General features: G+C 44.2%; 1 protein-coding gene across 18 annotated transcripts in view; it reads right to left on the bottom strand.

Annotated features, from left to right (window-relative positions):
* Positions 1 to 20,620, bottom strand: part of RBFOX1 (RNA binding fox-1 homolog 1) — a 2,033,710-nt gene that overhangs the window by 887,574 nt on the left and 1,125,516 nt on the right. For all 18 annotated transcript variants that reach the window (XM_072835692.1, XM_072835700.1, XM_072835693.1 and 15 more), the window contains one exon: positions 10,520 to 10,567. In XM_072835692.1, the coding sequence (XP_072691793.1) occupies positions 10,520 to 10,567 (48 nt within the window). The remainder of the gene's footprint in view (positions 1 to 10,519; positions 10,568 to 20,620) is intronic.

The raw sequence follows: 20,620 nt of genomic DNA, 5'->3' as shown, positions 1-20,620 counted from the left end.
TGAGTGTGCCCAGCACCCCTCATCATCTGCCATTTGGGTTTCTGGCCCATGAGAGGCTAATTTAACTCCACACCACATCCATTTCAGAAGCTCTTCCAGTTTTTATGTGCCACCCCCCAACCCCCAGCCACCACCACCTTCAAATTTCCCTAAAATAAATGAGAGAGGAAAGTACCACTAACATCTCATTTTCAAAGTTCAGTAAAAGAGAAAGCATCCGCTAACCTACAGATAAAATAATAAAAGGCAGGCACAGAGACCCATCCTGGAGTAAGAAGCTCTTGTCTACAAAAATAACTCTCAGTCATGCAGAGAAGTGAAGCACTGACTGGAACCATGAACATTTTGATCATTCCGAAGAGCAGACCCATTGAGGACCTCAAGATAATACCTATGGAGGAGTGATTAAGAGGAAATTAAATACAGAGATGCATTGCAGAATGTCATTTAGCGCTGGCCCAAGTTATTTCTATTCTTTCGAGGGCTTTATTACAATAATTTTCAAAAACGGAGTGACCATTTACGTGTGTGCCAGGCACTGCGCATGCTGAGCAGTCAAGGACCATTTATTATTTTCTCTTGTGTGGTATCCTTGGCAGCAGTAACATAGTCAGTGGTTAAGAATCAAAGGCAGGCCACCTGGGTGGGGATCCATCCTACACTTACTACCTGGGTGATCTCAGGCTTATTAGTTAAGTCCTCCTTCCCTCAGTTTTCTCATCTGCAAAATGGAGATAAATATTGTACATGTCTTAAAGGATCTTTATAAAAATTCAATGATGGAATGCACATAAGGGCACCTGGGTGGCTCAGTTGGTTAAGTGCCCAATTCTTGATCTCAGTGTTGTGAGTTCAAGCCCTACATTGAACTCCACACTGGGTGTTGAGTCTACTTAAAAAAAAAAAAAAGGCACATAAAGTGCCAAAAACACTGTCTAGTATAGAGTAAGTGCCTAGTGCATGCTAGGTCAACTACTATTCTCCATTTTATCTTCTAAAAAACAGTCAAGGTTTCCTTTAGGGGCTCCACTGTACTCCATTTAAGTTGTTCAGTTGGGGCTCAACCCACTTCTGGTTGTGGATGAAGGCAGACACACAGGCTGAGTACTGCTTTCCATAACTAAGTGATCCAATTAAGCCAATAAGCATCACCCCCAACATTTGTATTGGAACCTTTGGGAAAAAAAGTTCTCTTTCTGCAGGTAGAATTTAAGCCTGTAGCTAGTGGTCCCCATCTTTACCACCTCATTTGAATTTAAATACTAGGATCCAGCTCTACCAGAAGACAGCCCAATTTTGCCGTTATTTTAACAGCTGCTTTTTTTTTTTTAAACCTTTAAGCCAGTCCAAATTGGTTTTCTATTATGCAGGTGAAGATGTCCTAATACAGCCCACAAGAACAATCCATGGCATGCATTATCTATCCCCGTTTTACAAATGGTATGACCGTGAATCAGAAAGCTAATGTGGCTTTCCCAATATTGCAACTAGTAACTAAGGGCAGAACCAGGATTCAAACCTACACCTGATTTCCAAACTCTTCTCCACCATATTACATTATCTTTTGAAATAAATTATGTAGAAGTGAACAAAATGCCAAAGATTTCTTGGCAGCAACCAATTCTGAGAGAGGAGGAGTCTTCTCCAGAGTTGACTTCCATCCCCTATCTGAGGTTCTGCACACATAATTCCAGACCCTGGAATTTATCATCTCTACTTTGGGCTAGTCCCCATGTCTAAGCAGAAACGATGTTGAATCTGGCTGTCAGAGTGCCCCATTTTCCAGCACAGAGAAGGATAAGATGGGGTCTCTTGTGACCCCAAGTCTCATGAATATCTCAATAGAGCAGAGGCAAATCTATAAATGTGGGTTGCTTTACTGATGCTAGATGACACCATTCTTTGGCCAGGTACGGTGGCACCAAGAATATCCTGCTGCCCCAAACACAGCCAAAGCAGAGACTGAGTAGTTGCTATGAACTCATTTGGAATGGCAGCCTTGCCTGATAGGAATGATGGTTAATAATCTGAAGAAGATTCATGGTCTTTTTTTTTTTTTTTTTTTTGAAGATTAATGGTCTTGCGAAATCTGCATGAGATGGAGAAGGCAACACCCATAGAAAAGGTAAGCAACCTCGACAAAAGCTTTGCTGGTGTTAGATGACCCTGCCCTATTCTTTGGCCAGAGATAGTAGGACCAGAGGTGACCTGCTAGAGGTCTTAGGGATCAAGTTTAAGCTGTGGTAAGCAGACACCCTAGGCAGTGAGGCTGTCTTTATGCATCTGATTATTTCACACCATCAGATCACATTCCACATAAAGTAGATTTCATTCTATGACACTGGACAAAGCACTCTCATGCTTTCAAGGCTCTAGGTAGCTTGGCCTTTGCCCTCTTCCCAGCTTCATCTCAAGCCACATACCTCTGTTCAGTTCCTGAGTCATGCCCCTCTTCTTCCTCCAGACTTCCATCTCCGTGTGCGACCCAGGATCCTCTACTCCTCTCCCTGACTTCAATTGTGACTCAAATATCATTCCTCAGGGATACTTTAATTTTTACTTCCACAGCTTTGGGGGATCTTGGAGCATCTACCCACTTAATGCATAAACATAATCAGCTTTAAACAAAGGACATTTGGAGCAGAAAAGAAATCCAGTCCCTAAACAAATCCCGAGTCTCACCAAATGGTGTTCCCTGCAGTCTTTGCCCTTGTCTGCCTTGAGTATCTCATTTCAGTCTTTAATGAGAAACTCGTCCATGAATGCTTCCCATTCCAGGGAGAGACCCTCTGAGCAAGGAGCATGTCTTCCCCTCTGTCTTTGTTCTGCCTGTCAGAGCCCAGAGGACTATTCCACTCCCAACCCCACAGCAAGACAGCAGGACTAATAGAAAACCAACCCTGGTGACTGCTTTGTGCTCATTTTCAACCTCACTGGCATCTAAGCCTCTGAAATCCAGGAGATTAATTTATTGTCCATGTTGATCAACTCTACTCCTCATGGCAGCCAGCTATACACAGATATTTAAATTGAGCAGCCTCTGACATGTCCCTGAATGGAACTGTCCATGAATCAGGGTCACCAAACCACATGGATAGCTCTCATGAACTCTCTCCAAATGAAGATCTTCCTCTCCATTTCCTGTATGGCTCTAGTCAGACTCATGTCCTCTTGTCTGCACTCCAGCCTGGACTCCTGGGTGCATCCTCTTGCCCAGCTAGTCCTCCTTGCAGACAAGCAGGGTTTGAAATTTCCCAAATGCAAACCCAAGTCTCTCTCCTGACTGCAAACCCACCATCTAAAAACAGATTCTCAAACTACAGTTATCTGTAATCCACATATACACTTTTTTGACACCCATCTGATTTTTATTAAATCAACTCAGCTGTTTAGTTCTTAATGAACATGTTAAAATGATAAAAGATAATCCTAAGTAGAATTTTTTAAAAGAAACTTGTATGTTGAAGCAAATGGAAAGAGCAGTATTCTTTGTCAGATACAGAATGCGAGCTTCATTCAAAAGTAAAGCAATGTTACTAAATTAGAGCTAGATGTCAGAATTGCCTGTCAAGTGCTCTGGGTCTCTTGGTTAGAAGGGTAGCTTAGCAAATATTGGAGACCTTGGATTTTATTAAAAAACAAAACAAAACACCCACCAAATTAAGTCTCCTTTATGCAATCCCCAGGTCTGAAAAATCACTGACAAGACAATAACCTCAACCCTTCTTCACTAAGTGATTTGATGCCATTTCCATGAGTCACCTGAAGGTACCTCATTTATCATATGAGGCCCACACTTGGCAGTACTGGCCCACAGGAAAACACCGTCCTCCTCCACCACACATCGTTAAAACAGGACAATTGGCTGGGAACTGAGCACCATTATTTCTGAGTCCTGGCTGACTTCACCTTGTTCCCGGCAAAGCCTTCCCCTTCACTCCCTCCCTGCACCGAGCCATGGCCAGCCTCTGGCGCCATCCCTGGACTCTGTCCCCCTCTCCCTCTTGCTTCAGGACTTCCTTTTTGGAGAGTAAGTCACACAACGTTTCAAGTATGTACATCTCTGGCCTCCTCCAGCAAGGACCTGCCCTCTCCTACTCTCTCCTTCCACTGGGAGGGGACATTGACACAACCCCCGATCCATCCGCAAGGGTAACAATACACCCCGTAAGCTGCTACTCAGTCACCACCCCAGTCTCCCCTGTGGCCACTCTCAGACATGCACACCGGGCCTGGGCCAACCCGAAACGCACCACATGCGTTCACACCTCTGTCTTTGCCTGTGCGGTTCCCTCTGCCAGGAGGGCTTCAATCAGCACCACCCCTGAAAACCCTCACGTAAGAGTCCTTCCTAAACCACTGAGACTGAGTTTGCAAGTCCCAAGGCTTCAAGTCTCTTGGATCTTTTCTGCATGTGTGTTTTACTCAACTTGCACAGTTTTAAAAATCAGTACTTTTCCATTAAAATTCAGTATTTCCAGATTGGCTTAAAAAATGGCAATACAGGGGCACCTGGGTGGCTCAGTGGCTGAGCATCTGCCTTTGGCTCCAGGTGTGATCCTGGAATCCTGGGGTCAAGTCCTGCATCAGGCTCCCCGTGGGGAGCCTGCTTCTCCCTCTGCCTGTGTCTCTGCCTCTTTGTCTCTCGTGAATAAATAAATTAAAAATCGAAAGAAAGAAAGAAAGAAAGAAAGAAAGAAAGAAAGAAAGAAAGAAAGAAAGAGAGAGAAAGAGAGAGAGAGAGAGAGAGAGAAAGGAAGGAAGGAAGGAAGGAAGGAAGGAAGGAAGGAAGGAAGGAAGGAAGGAAGGAAGGAAGGAAGGAATTGGCAACACGGGACATATATTTCTCATGGCAGCAGGTATTGTGCCATGGCCTCTGAATTCACTGCTGTCTCCATGGCTTCATGTTACCCCATAATCTCTCTTCATTAACATAGGATTCCTGCCCGGACCCAGCAGACAGGGGAGTTCATTTCTTGATTTAGGCCAAGCATCTCTTCTTCTGTAAAATATTTCTCAAGCCTTCTAGGTCCCCTGGTTATCTGTTTCTGTGAGCCTCCAAAACACTTTCTGGGGGACTTCCCTTTTTTATTTATTTTATTTTATTTTTATTATTTTTTAAATATTTTATTTATTTATTTATTTATTTATTTATTTATTTATGAGAGACACAGAGAAAGAGAGAGGCAGAGACACAGGCAGAGGGAGAAGCAGGCTGCATGCAGGGAGCCCTACATGGGACTCGATCCAGGGTCTCCAGGATCAGGGGCTGGGCTGAAGGCGGTGCTAAAACTTTGAGCCACCCGGGCTGCCCCTCCCTTTTTTTTTTTTAAAGAAATTTAATTATAAATGACATGTGATGCCTGCAGGTATGGACATTAGGTAAAACAGAAATAAAAGTACATGCAGTTGACTGTGTTCTTATTTTGTGCCAGGCATTACATATATACACTGCCTTACAGTATTGCCAACTCCTCAAATCAACTCTTCAAGTGAATTTTATGATCCCCAACTCACAGACAGGCAAATGGAGACTGATACTAGGTAAGAGAGCTTCTCAAGGTCACAGAACTGCTAAATAGGAGAACTGGGACTAAAAACCGGGACTTCTAGGCCCCAAATCCCATGATCTTCACTACTATATTATGTTCGCCCCTGTGTTGTGAGCACGGAATTTCTAATCCTTGCATATACCCTGGTGGAAATACAAAACCTAGAACTGAACCAGGTCTATTGGAAACAAGCCAGCACTGCACTTCTGGTGCTGCTTTCTCCTGTCCTCAAGACCGAGAGTCCTGGCCTACCCACTGCCAGGTGCCAGCGGCTCATCAGAGGGTCAGAGCTGACAAGGCTGTGCTGTCTCTACAGTGAGACTCTACTAGAGCTAACACAGGAGGGCTGAAAGGTTGCCCCAAATTGAAAAACAGATTATTTTGTTGGCAATGGATGAAGACACCAGCCCCGAGCACAAATTCATCTGTAGGGACGGGCAAGTCTCCTACCGATTTAATTCTCATAGCTGGTGTGTGTGAGGCAGTCCAGCATCAGAGCTAAGAGCCTGGCCTGTGCATTAAGAACCTCTGAGTTCCAATCCTGGCCTATGATGCTACATGATCGCGGGCACTTAAGAGGTTAAGTCACTTACCCTCTTTCATTTTTCTATCTGTGTAACTCGGATAAGGTTGGTACCTTCCACACAGGACGTTGGAAGTACAGGAGGCACTTAAGTGTCCCGAGCCTGAGTAACTCTCCAAAAGGGAAAAGTGTAAATGCTCAGAGTTACTCTCAGCACCCAGCGCGGACCCCTAGCGCAGCTCCGACTGGATCCAACCTGAAGGGCGCCCTAACTTTGAAACCCGCTCAAACTCCTTCCACACAATTTCATAACAGATCTGAAACTGGTTAGCTGGACCAGGCTAGGCGATAAGTGAGAAGAGGAAGGCCTGTCTGTGTTTATAGCCTTTGACAAATGGGCTCTCATCTCCTCCTGACAGATGCTCCCCCGGCTGGTCCATCCGCCTCTTCTGCGATCACCTGAATTGCAGTCTTCATAATACTACTGGAATTCAGATGGATTTTACACCACAAATAAAAATGAATTCAAATGCCTCAGCTCCCCACCAGAAACACTGGTACTGTAAATGTCAAATGCCTGCGGTTTTGCAAGGCCGCACAGCCGGCTCCGGGTCCTGGACTCCTTTGCATCACCGCTGCTAAATCTGCATCAGCTCCACGACATTCACCTGTGGGAAGTACTGATCTGAGCTCTGCTTCCCACTTAGAGGTGAAAAATGCCTCCAGCCCTTGAGATCTCCCCATGACAGCTTCTAGACGATTGTAAGAAATGGCCAGAAAGCCATCCAAATGCAGGTCCACTCACAGGGGTGGGCTCCGCTATTGGGTGGGCTTGGAAGCAAAAGGGAAACGTGCAACAGAAGCACACCCCAACACAGGCCGTGAATTTCTCCATACACAACCGGGCAAGGATCTCCTTGCTGACGTCCGCCAATGGAGATTAGGCGTTTAGAATAAAGAAAGATAGAGACATCAGAGAGAACTATTCTCTCCTTCGGCCAGCACTCTCCGATGGAACCAGACTGTGCAGACCGGAAGAGGGATGTTCTTGTCCTTCCTTAGGCCGGGGGCTCTCTCCAGCTCTGGGCAGTCACCGTTTATCTTCTATCATTGGATCCGGTCTGGGATTCAGTCAATGCAAAAGTGATTCATGTGAAGGTGAATGCCCAACCGAATGGGATGAGGCATGACATTGGAGGGATGGCAGGGAGAGACCCTATTAGACTATGGCAAACTTGAGATCTTGTTTTCTAGACCTCTTCTCTCCAGAAGGCACTCAACCATATACAAAGGCACAAGTGTGAGCACACAAATATGTCCATACATATAGAATATACAGAAGAGGGGCAGACACGAAGGAAGGAAAAGTGAAGGTAGCCCGGGTGGCTCAGCAGTTTAGCGCTGCCTTTGGCCCAGGTTGTGATCCTGGAGACCCGGGATCGAGTCCCACGTCGGGCTCCCTGCATGGAGCCTGTTTCTCCCTCTGCCTCTGTCTCTGCCTCTCTTTCTCCCTCTGTGTCTCCCATGAATAAATAAATAAAATCTTTTAAAAAGGAAGGAAAAGTGAAAGGGAAATGAGAAAAATAAAGTAAAATAGTTTACCTGGGGATCCATCTAGTCCCATAGATGTCATGTTAAGCTTTCTTAACTAAAGGAAACTGAGCTTCAAAGAAATCACTGTTGGTTTGCCTTCAGAGCACTCAGCATTTCGTAAAGACCCACACGGGCCAAGGGCTGCGTCTTCAGAGGCAGGCTGACTTATTATTTTGGCACCTCTGTCATCTCTCGTCACTTCAATTCCACTTTATCAAATTACTGATTTTGCCAGAAGCGTTTGGATTAAGTGGAGAGGGGCACACACACATACGCAGGAGCAAGTGTCATCACTTCAATGGTGAAATTTCATAATTATACGTCAGGGTGACAGAAGTACCAGAGTGCATTCGAGAGACGGGATGAAGATCACCCCCGAAGCCACGGCCGCTGTCGCCCTGCACGCCCTGGTGCCACACCACTGCACGCAGGGGTGGGGCCGGCACTCTCGTGGGGACGGTGGGGACATGCCCCTCTGGGATGACTGGGGCTGACTTTCCCATTAGGAGACGAGACCCCAACGTACAGAGCTCTACCCCCAGCACCTACCTCATCCCCACTCCCAACCGCACAGTAGGAGAACCACAGAAGCTACAGCCCAAATGTAAGGATCACACAAAAATAAATCAGAAAAGAATTCCAAGAGGAAGGAGAGTTCTGTTGCACAGAAGGAACAAGTCCTTAGAGAATAAGACCCTCAAAATGGCATCACCGCGGTGGCATTCCTAGGAGTCCTCCCCAATTAGCTGCAGTCACAGAGCTTTGGTTAATTCATGTGTCATCAGTCATGAGCGCTCATGTTTAGAAAATGCCAGGTGAACGTGTTTAGAGAGGAGGCCTTATTTGAAGTGCCTGACTCAACCCCACAGGCTACGACAAAGCACAGAAATGCACGTGTTTGTGTGCATGTGTGCACACACCCATGCATGTTACTGTTTTTTGCAAATGGGGGAAGCCGTGTACGGAAGGAGCACATAGGACTTTTCCTCACCAGTAAGCACCACGAGGCCTCCACAGGCTTAGGGGATGCTTATCGCCGTGATGTATGAACCAGTGGCAGTTTGGGTCTGCAGAATGGAGCCATGTGACCAGCTTTCGTTGCCTAGAGATGACCCTGCTTGCTCACTTATCTTGCCGGTGATGGAACTGATATTATTTTAACAGTGTCAGGTCTCCTGGTATCTTTCAAACACTACTGGCAAAGAAGGTATTAAAAAAAAAAAGAAAAAAAAATATATATGATAGAACAATGCTTGTAAATTCCATAAAAGTCCAAGGAAAGTAGAAGCATCCTGACCTTAGGAAGCAGGGCAGGTGACCTGTGTTCACTGTGACATGGGCAGAGCTGTCAGGGCAGATCACCCTTGGCAGAAATGGTAGGAACGGATGAAAAAAAGACTGTAGACACACGTCCAGCCTAAATTCCATTTGTCTAGCCCACAAAATACACATCTGCAAGTATGCCAGCATGCAAACACAGGACGGGTGCAAATGTGAATTGAAATGCCTTTGCCTGGGTATCCCTGGGTGGCTCAGTGGTTTAGCACCTGCCTTCGGCCCAGGGCGTGATCTTGGAGTCCCGGGATCGAGTCCCATGTTGGGCTCCCTGCTTGGAGCCTGCTCCTCCCTCTGTCTGTGTCTCTGCCTCTCCCTCTCTCTGTGTCTCTCATAAATAAATAAATAAAATCTTAAGAATAAAAAAAATGAAACACCTTTGCCTGCCAAGGAGAGCAGCCCAGAACTGGAGCCACCAACTGGAGGATCATGCGGAGCAAGTCTTAGCTACCTTATAGTTATTCCTTCCAACACAAGGTTAACACTCCTTAAAATAATGCATGACAATTGCCTTTTACTTAAAAGCAAATTTTGTTTTGAGGAGTCCTTGACCATCTTGCTAACCAGCAGGTGACCAAGCTATCACACAAGAATCAGGCCTCAAAACCTCTGCTTGAAATAATAACTGCATTTGACGATAATGGTACAGTTGCAGAGAGAAACATCTTTCAAAATTGCGGAATGATGTCAAAAGTAGCCGGGAGATACGTACCCTCAATTCACTTATTTGACCTCTTTGGATCCAAGGCGTTAAAGGTAAAATTTGATCTGCTTGGGTGCGCTTTACCAGGGAAACTTCTGTGAACTCTGTCAATAAGGACAGACCGTGGAGAACAATTCTCTAACGGTTGTTTTTCCTGAGGGGATCCGCATGAAGTGTAACAAGAAGATAAATGGGGGGGGGGGTGACTCTGAAAATATAGGAAACCATCTCCCCTCCCTGCCTCCCTCCCCAAAACATCTCCCGTAAATAGATTTATGCCATAGAAAGTTGCCACTCATGTAAATGTGTCATGATGGAAACTGAGGCAGGCTCTCTCTCAAAGTGAGTAGAACAAAATCAGGGACGTACCTTGGAAAGCCCAATATTTTATAATCTACCATGTATATGATATCACAGAATAATCATTAATGATCTTCAACAACACCCACACGGCGGCGGGGGGGGGCGGTGGTAGGGGGGCACCCCAGGGCTGGGCCCACGCAGGGGGAAAAAGAAAATGATGTTCAACAACAATGTGAAATGGGCTAAGGATAAATGAGCTACCTTCCTGAAGCATATGACTAAAATAAAAATAGGCACCAATTTTTTAAGTACTTAATTATGTTCTGCGCTCTTCACTGAAGTCATCAGAGGTAACACAGATGCACGTTTTAAAGTATGACGGTCTTGAAGTGTCTAATATCAGTACACGAATCACCTTTGCAAGCCATCGTCTAGCCTTAAACACTTGGGTTTAAATCACAGAGTTCTTGTTTTCTTTTGAAGCCAGAAAGATGAAAAACACTGACTTACCTTTCTGTCCTCTATTTCCACACAGGTATTGCAGTCTGTTTTGATATCCTGAGAGGGAGAGAAAAGAAAGAGAAAGAACAGGAGTCAGACTTACGGCCAGGGAACATTCAGCAGTGTCGTTGAAATGCCCTTTAAAATAATAAAAAAAACTCACACTCCTAACGGTTGTTTCTCGAGCCATTGCTCTTTATAGCCCTTTTAAGAAGTATATGCCCTGGTGTTTGCATTAGAGACATATGGATGTCATAACTAAGCTTTATTACACGTAGATGTGGGGTGAAGGCAAATCTATGGATCAGAGGCCACAACAAAGAGAAGCTGATGGCTCATAAAATCATATGCCCCCCCCCCTCCGCCGATACCTTCATTCACATCAGCAGAAACTGCCCTCACTTGGACTTAATATCTCTCTCCCATTGCAGATTTAGTATAGTCAAGTCTACCTCCTTTCATCACAAAACTATCACCATCTATTTTTTTAATTGTTCTGTCCATCCACTTATCCAGCCATCCATCCGTCACCCAGCCCTTCTCCATTTATGCATGATCCATCCATCCATTAATCCATGGTTCCATCCGTCCATCTATATTTATTGCATATTTTATTTTTTCATGCATCTTTTTTAAAAAAGATTTTATTTATTTATTCATGAAATACACACAGAGAGAGACACAGGCAGAGACACAGGGAGAGACAGAAGCAGGCTCCATGCAAGGAGCCTGATGTGGGACTCGATCCCGGGTCTCCAGGATCACGCCCTGGGCTGCAGGCGGCGCTAAACCGCTGCGCCAGCGGGGCTGCCCTGCCCTTTCATGCATCTTTTCATGTTGCTCCAGAATGTAAAGGAAAAAACAAACAAACATGGTTTCTACACTCGAAGAATTCACCAGTTAGACAACAAATATCTGACACACACACAAGCAACTGCAATATTCATTTACTAATGCGCTCCACACTTATGGATTGCCAAGCCTTGCTCTAGGAAAGGAAGACTCAGTAGCATACAAAATACATGGGAAGTCCTGCCCTGGTGAGGCTTACATTCTGCTAGAAGAGACAAGACAATGTAAAAGGAACATTAGTAGACGGTATTTTTTAATTTTATGAGAGGATTCGTACTATAAAGAAAAATAAAGCAGGGTGAAGGGAATGGAAATGGTGAGCATGGGGAAATAAAATTTTAAATTTTAAGAGGAGTGGCAACTGAACAAAAGCATGAAGGAAATTCGGGGATGAGCCATGTCGCCGTCTGGGGACAGAACCTGTCGGGTGAGGAAAGAACAAGTGCAAAGTATCGGACACAGTTAAGCTAAAGGAAGGAGGAAGAGGACCCGGTGGCAGGAGAGAAGTAAACTAGGAAAATACCGGAGATGAGATCAGAGGAGGATATTAGCTTTTATTTTGAGAGCATTGAGAAAATACTCAGGTGTTTGGTTTTTTTGTTTTTTTTTTTTTTTGAGTGTTTTTGTTTGTTTTATGTCAAAATACACACAGCATTTACTATTTTATCCATTTTTTTTTATTTTATCCATTTTGAATTGTATGGTTTGGTGGCATGAGGCACATGGACAATGTTATGCAAGCATCCCCTCCTTCCATCTCTAGGGCTTTTTCACCCTCCCAAACTGAAATGCTGCCCCCAGTAAACACTAACTCCCCATGTCCCCCTTTCCCAGCCCCTGGCAGCCACCCACCAGTCTCCTTTTTGTGTCTGCGAGTTTGACAACTCTAGGTACATCACGGTGCCAGTCTGCGAGGACAGCCATAACAAAATGCCACAGACTGGGTGGCTTAAACAAACAAATCTATTTCTCTACAATTCCAGAGGCCAGGAGTCCAAAATTAAGGTGCTGTCAGAGTGGGTTGCTGGTGAGACCTCTCTTCCAGGCTTGCGGATGGCCACCTTTCTCACTGTGCCCTCATGTGGCCTCTTCTCTGTGTGCACAGAGAGACGTCTCTGGTGTCCTTTCCTCTTCTTATAAGAACACCAGTCCTATCAAACTAGGGCCCTTATGACCTTCTCATCTCCATTACCTCCCTAAAGGTCCTATATCTGAAAACAGTGACATTGGGAGCTGGAGCCTCAACATATGAATTTGGTGAAAGGGCACAATTCATTGTATAACACTTATACAGGAGGGATGATATGGTATCTGCTCTTTTGTGTCTGGCTTATTTCATTTAGCACATCTTCATCCAAGGCTCAGCCATGTAGTACTATGTGTCAGAGTTTCATTACTTTTTAAGGATGAAGAATATTCCATTGTATGTATATAGGACATTGTGTTGATCCATTCATCCATGGATACACGTTGGGTTTTTCCACCTTTTGGCTACTGCGAATGATGAACACAGGTGTACACATATCTGTTCAAGTCCTTGCTTTCAGTTCTTTGGCATATACACCCAGAGGGGGAATTGCCGAATCACAGATTTTTTAAAAATTTTATTTATTTGTTTGACAGAGAGAGTAACAGAGAACACAAGCAGAGGGAGAGGAAGAAGCAAACTCCTCGCTAAGCAGGAAGACCAATGCAGGGCTTGATCACAGGGCTTGATCCCAGGACCCCAGGATCATGACCTGAGCTAAAGGCAGACACTTAACAACTAAGCCAGGCACCCCTCACAGGTTAATTCTATGTTAATTTTTTTTTAAAAAACCATCATACTGTTTTGCACAGCAGCTGCGCCATTTTACATTCCCACCAGCGGTGCATGAGAGTTCCAATTTCTCCATGTCCTGGCCAGCACTTGTCTTCACTCAGAGGTATTGAAGAGAAAAGAGACATGATCTGACTTCTGTTTTAACAGGATAGACATGTGAGAGCCAAGAGCACAAGGGGAGACCAGTTTCGGGGTGGCTGCAGGAGGTCAGATATAAGATGAGGGTGGCTGGGAAGGGTGATGGCAGGGAGGGAGGTGGTAAGAAGTGGTCAGAATCTGGATGGAGTCAACAGATGTCTTAAAGGATTGGATGTGGAATACGAGGGAAAGATGGAGGCCAAAGGTCATGCCAAGGTTTTTGACCTGACCATTCTAGCAATGGAGATTGGAGTCAGGGGTCAGGACTGTGGGTGAGGCAGCATGGTGGAGGGGTCTGAAAACAACAGTGGCTCAGTTTGGGGTAAGTTAAGTCCATAGAAACATTTATTCTCTCACCAAGAAGTAGTTGGGTTTACTCTGCTGATGTGTCATTAGGAGAGGGTTGATTAAGTGGAAGGCCATCACCATTGTGATTATTTTTTTAAAAAAGATTTTATTTATTTATTCATGAGAGAGAGAGAGAGACAGAAACAGAGACACAGGCAGAGGGAGAAGCAGGCTCCATACAGGGAACCCGATGTGGGACTCGATCCTGGGTCTCCAGGATCACGCCCTGGACCGAAGGCAGGCGCTAAACTGCTGAGCCACCCAGGGATCCCCTCACCATTGTGATTATTAAGCACAACAAATTCTAGGTCTGTGTGAATCAAGAGTGGAACAAAAGAAGACAACATCATAAGTTAAAGATTCTATTTTTTTTTTGTTTTGTTTTGTTTATGTAACAGATTGTTTTATTATCAGTAAAATGGGACTAAAACAATGAGCAGTGCTTCCCTAGCACCAGGAACTATGGTAGATGTTTTTCCACACTTGTCTTTAAGCTCCTTACAACCAAACAAGGTTGGCATTTTTAGTTTTTACCACATAAAAATTGAGGTGAATGATTAGGTAACCCATCCTGGGTCACACATCAACGGAGCATAAGTATACAACTGGAAGTGGCTCCTAACACCAGGCACTTACATTCCTTTCAGGTGATTTTATTTTATTTTATTTTAGTCGAGGTAGTTGGTCAGTCTGGGTAATGCAGGCCACCTGTCTCATTATTTTCCTTTCTATAGGGAAGAAGGGACATCTAAAGTAACTTATCTGAGAAGAGGAGCAGTTGTGATTCTACAAGAGTGATCCCAGCTCAGCAGCACCAGCAGCACCTGAGAACCTATTACAAAATGCATCTTCTTGGGCCAGACCTGGTGAAATACTCAGAGATCTGTGGGTTAGCAAGCCCTCCAGGGGTTCTACTGTGGACTCAAGGCACAGTCATGGTTAGCAGTTCCTGCATCGCAAGTGTGGCTCCATCACATCATGGCTGTGCAGCTTAGGCAAGTGCCTTTGCCTTTCGACGTCCTGATGGCCTCATCTGTGACACAGGGGTAATATGAGGAACTGGCTGTCCAGAATGGGGTCTGTGCCCCAAATGGGGCATCTCAGGCTTCACCCCACATATACTGAAACAGAGTCGGCACTTTAACAAGCCATACACCAAATGATTGTGTTCCCCAAAATGCAGAGGTCGAAGCCCTAAACCCCCAGTGTAGCTGAGGGTTTGGAAATGGAGCCTCTTAGGAAGTAACTGAGACTAAACAAGGTCATAAAAAGGGGGAACTTGACCTGATGGGATTGACATCCTTATAAGAAGAGACTGACCTCAAAGAGCTTGCTCTCTCTCTCTCTCTCTGCAGCCATGCACAGAGGAAAGGCCATGTGGGAACGCAGAGAGAAGGTGCTGCCTGAAATCCAGGAAGAGTACTTCCCAGAACCTGGTCATGCTGGCACCCTGATCGCAGACTGCCAGCTTCCAGAACCATAAGAAAATAAATTTCTGTTGTTTTACATCTTTCAGTTGATAGTATTTTGTTATGACAGCCACGCTAAGATTCCCCAATGACCTCCAAAGCCCAGTCCTAGGACTCAGGGTCATAGTTTTCTCACTACAGCCCTGATTTAAGGGCTGAGGTCTCTGACTGACCTTGAACCCTTACTCTTACTGAGAACTCTCTTTGAATTCATCTACTAAGACACACAGAGATTAACTCAGTATGGGAGCGATAAAAATCATGAATTATTTTTAAACCCAGGAGATGCCATCTAGAAACAGGGCAAGAAAAATCAGTTCCTTGTCTGTTTTATGCCGTTGTGACCAGGGGAAGTGTGTGTATCCTCTCTTTCCTCCAATGAAAATGCATTGAGTTTGTAGGAAGAGTCCATATCCAATTGTGATTTACCCACAAAGAAGTGGCAGGTGTTAATCAACTAACTAACGAAATCAATAAGCCAAAGGCAGGTTTTTGTTTTTAATCTGCCACCAAGGACCCACACGAGCAACAGAAAGAAGCCATCTGGTAGAATCAGAGCGCTTGCCATTTCCCTAAGATTATTCAATTTATTCTTGTCAGGATTAATTTACTAAACCCACGCTAGATTTTTTATTTAGATGATATTGTTGGTTTGTCATCCGCTGCAGATCCACGCGGGAGGCCCCACCGGGGACTGCACTAGCTTCTGAACAATGTTGGGCTCAAATTGGAGAAATGTCACTTTGGCGGGAACAAATTATTGTTCCGGATCGCTCCACGTAGAGCTGGGGTCTCCGGATGGGCTCTGACCTGACCTTTTCCGAATCAGAAGAGTCGAGTAAGTACTTCAGTCCCACTTAATGACTTCGCTCGGAAAACAGCTCAACTACGTAAGTGTTAAGTATGAATCTGGAGCCATGTACTCATCACCAGGCAATCAATTTCTCTACAGAAGCCAGGCATTCTCCTTTCTGTAGCTGGAGAACCACAAATAGCGGCTCAATCGCTAGCAGCAGGTGGGATTCTGCACACCCTATGAAGTCATACCGCTTGCCTTCATATAACTGGACTCTATACCACACTAGTTGTGGGCTGGTGCCTTAGTTTCCCTGTCTGTAAAATAATAATGATAGTCACCTCATTTGTTGCCAGGCATATCTACTACATGCAAAGGTCTTAGCACAGGGCAAGTCATCGGTAAATGCTGGTTATCATTGACGGCATCCTCCAAATGTCTTTGTCAGACCCGGTTCTGAGTAGGGTATTGAGAACTTAAAAAAAATTCTATTTTTAAAGTTTGCTCTTCCAAGTCTTCTGAGGTCTTCTGGCTTTTAGATATCAAAGCACCCGGGTGTCTGTTCTTTTCAGAAGCTGTTCTCTCTCCCAAGAGAGAATTTTTTTTCTTCTGCATTTTGTGTTAGTTGTTTCTGATGATTTTGTAGGTCAGGGTTATTTATGCCCACAGTGCAGAGAACCATCATCCTGGATCATGTATCAGCACCATTCACAACTCTGAAGTGCCCAGAACTTAACGGTCCCTGTGAACAGGTGGGGAGAAATGTCTGCCAGTGAGGTTCTGGAGGCCTCAGAGGATTTTGAAGCTAGGAGTCTACAGTGGGTGGAATAGTAACTCTCAAAAGATTATATCCATATTTCTACCCCTGGAATCTGGGAATGTGACCTTATTTGGAAACATGGTCTTTGAAAATGCAATTATGGATCTTGAAGTAAGATCATCTTAGATTATCTGTATGGCCCCTAAATCCAATGGCAAGTGTCCTTTTAAGAGATAGAGAAGAGATGGCCATGTTAAGACAGGAGCAACACGGCAACCAGCCAAAGAGTGCCTCAGGCCACCAGAAGCTAGGGGAGGCAAGGGGAAGATTCACTCCTGGAGTCTGGTAGGATGGTAGCCCTGCTAACATCCTGATTTCGGAATTGTGCCCTCCAGAACTGTGAGAAAATGAATTTCTGTTGTATTAAGCCACAAATTTGTAGTTATTTTTTTACAGAAGCTGCAGAAAACTAATCGAGAGCCTCAAGGAGCTTCCGGTTTGATTCTCTCATGTTTGATACCTGCCTATTCATCACAGAGAAAAGAAAGGCATGATTCAGAGACCATGCCATGTAATCCAAGCCTTAGGGGAGATGAAAAATCCCTTTATACAAGAGATGCCATGGCAGTTGCATGCTGTTATGTTCACAGGCCCTTGTGTTTCCAGAAGACGGCCCCTGGAACCTCTGTTAATGATTTCGGGTATCAACCCTGGAAGGGCAATATACAGAAAAGACCAGGGTGCTTATATTGGATGTGCGAGTAAAGTAAGGTCATTTATCTTTGACTTGGGATTGTTTTCTTGGACTCAGATACTCACCAAGTCCCAGAGAGCATTTCAAAGGAAATACCTGCAGTTTGAAACATCTCCGGAGAGCTGGTGGATGATGTAGGAAACAAAGGCAAAAGCAAAATTAAATTTCCTTACTACTTATAGCCCACTGACAAGTCCTTGAAACAGGCAGGGTGACATTCCTCTAGGGACTCAACTACCTGGATGTTGACACTTGGCTAAGGGCAAAAGGCAATCTTAGCCCGACCCCAGGATCCTGTAAGTCTACTTTAACATATAAAAAATTCCTTTGAAAACTTCCCTTATCTCTACCCCCTTCCAAAGATAAATGTTAGCAATCATCCTCCAAGCATAAGACCCACTGATATACATCTAAAGGGTCTCACGACTAAGGTTTTATTAGACGGTAATAAATGCCCTTTCGATAATAACAGCTAGCCCCCTCAGGGTCCTGGAAACTTGTTTCCAAAACTCCTTGGAGACTTATACTCTCCCTAACCCCCTCCCAACTTGAACAAATATGATGGGCCACTCCTCATGACCCCAGTGCAGCTCTTTCGGCCCATGTGTCCCATCCCCCTTTTGCACCAGTGATGTCTCAAGAATTCTTTCTAGGCTCCCAAACCCTAACATCTTCCCTTATCAGTGGAGACATAGCCAAAGATTCATATGACAAACTCAAACAGGGTTTACCACCAACTATCCCTCTAGGGGGATTAGAAGTCCAGGTGGTTTGCTCATCCTTTTCAAGCAGAAAATAAACGCTAAGGCAAGGCAGTTGATAGCATTAAGAAAAAGTACATGTTGATACCAGAATCCAAAAAGAATTCAAAAGTGCATTTTAAATTCTAAATCAACAATATGCAGGGAGGGGGAAAAAAAAAGAGTTTCCTTCCACCTTTCTAGCTTCTTCACTCATGTCCACCATATTTAAAAGATAGGTTAAAAAATGCAAACAGAAATGTAGTAACTTCTACCTCCTGTATACGTGGGACATGCCCGGAAAAAAAAATAAATAAATAAACTAAAGCCACCTTTAGTTCAAGGCAAAGAAAGAAGTCTGGGTGGGCAGTTGGCCAGTTCTGGCAGATTATCAGGCAAAGCACAGTAAACAAGGGTAAGGTTATCATGCAGATTTCAGCCACTGCCTCTTCCATTGCTGAGAGTTTCTGGAGATTTAGAGTCATCCTCCTCTTCCAGGCACAGGAAGGGAGACACCTTTACAAATGGAGATTTCTCTTAAAACTGTAAATATCTCTCTCACAAAAGGCCACTCCTCTGTTTTCAGAGATTCAGATAGGATCTGTAGCCTCCCTAAAGTTATCATCCCCCAATGATCCTATGCTAAAAAGGCATATTTGGGGGGTTAGCATCATTTTCCCTTTATTTACAAATTTCCTTTCCTTTTTTTTTTTTTAAGATTTTATTTATTTATTCATGAGAGACAGAGACAGAGAGAGGCAGAGACACAGGCAGAGGGAGAAGCAGGCTCCATGCAGGGAGACCCATGTGGGAATTGATCCCAGGGCCTCCAGGATCACGCCCTGGGCTGAAGGTAGTGCCAAACTGCTGGGCCACCGGGGCTGCCCCAGTTTCCTTTTCAATAGCAATTTTTCTATAGTTTGGACACTTAAATTTCCTACTGTTCTGCAAATAACAATTACTTATCATTTAAAAGAAGCTAAACAATATGAGTTTAGATCCTAGGATTTAGAACATTTACTACAACTTGGGTTCTAATGTTGATTTTTTTTTCCCTGCCTTTACAGAGATTCAAACTTTGAAAATAAATACAAGTTATAGGACCATTTGGCCCAGTGCTTCCATTTTTCAGATGAGAAAACCGAGGATCAAGGCGTACAGGGAGGCACTGGTTTTGATAACAAATGACATAAGAGGGATTTGAAATCCATCTACCTGCTTTGTAACTTATGCTTTCCTCAACACCACATTTTGTGTTTGGATATGAATATTTAAACCGATATTCCACATTCAATTGCATTATTTAAGGATAATGATTGTGCCCAAAGTTTTTTGAAAAAAATTGAGTAACTGTGTTATCTCGTAACCACAGTCGGTAGAAATTCGGAGTCATGCGTGCCTTCCTGCTGAATTCTTCCGTTTATGTTCACTCAGCTCCGAAGACTTAAGATTCAAATAGAGTCACTTGAATATGTAAGGAAGAGCATAAACGTTTGCACTGACAAGTTTTATCCACTTCACAGCGCTCCATTCACAAATTTGCTCAGCCCCTGCAATCCCACAGAGGGCCAGCAGATGGAAGCAAATAACTTTGCAAAAAACTAAAATGCATGAAGCCATCGACCAGAAAGAGCATCCCCTTCACAGGGGTCTGTAAACTTCTTGAAAGATCATAATCTAACTGCTCCCTCAAAATTTATGTCCCCAATGACTGTATGCTTCGATTAAAAAGCTTTCTTTTTTTTTTAGAATTTTATTTATTTATCTATGAGAGACACACAGAGAGAAAGGCAGAGACACAGGCAGAGGGAGAAGCAGGCTCCATGCAGGGAGCCCTACGTGGGACTCGATCCCTGGACTCCAGGATCACACCCTGGGCCAAAGGCAGATGTTTAACTGCTGAGCCACCCAGGCATCCCCGATTAAAAAGTTTTCATTACTTACCAGGAATGTTATAATTTCAGAAAGCATTTCATTAGTACGTGTTTATGAAGGTTCAGTATAACGAAGATCCCTGTGTCAAAGCACAGGATGCTCCAAAAATCTATTAAGTTTCAATCTGAACGTGAAGACGGAGAATTTATTCCAAAGCCATTTGCCTGAATTCATGCAAATGGCAAAACAACAACAACAGTCTATAAACTGAGATCTCAACATTAAATTCATTCAACCAAGAGAGTAGAATCAATCTCAGTTGGCTAGCTCAGAATGCAAGGTTTCTGACTTTATAAATGATTGAGAGGAATTTTAAGAGGGGGATGGGTTACGGGATATTTTCCCTGGGAGAGAGGTGGCAGGAAAGAGCTGTACAGCCAGAGAAACCATAAAACAATCCCCAAGTCCCATCTTCATGGAAAGAAAGATAGCAGGGCTTTCATCTTAGAATTGTGACTTCTGGCTTTGAAGCCTGCACCCTCAGCCCCCATGAATT

The sequence above is a fragment of the Canis lupus genome, chromosome 8 (assembly GCF_048164855.1).
Source record: "Canis lupus baileyi chromosome 8, mCanLup2.hap1, whole genome shotgun sequence".
In the NCBI taxonomy this organism is placed as follows: Eukaryota; Metazoa; Chordata; class Mammalia; order Carnivora; family Canidae; genus Canis; species Canis lupus.
Note: the sequence above shows the minus strand (reverse complement) of the source record. Positions and strands in the feature narration are given on the sequence as shown.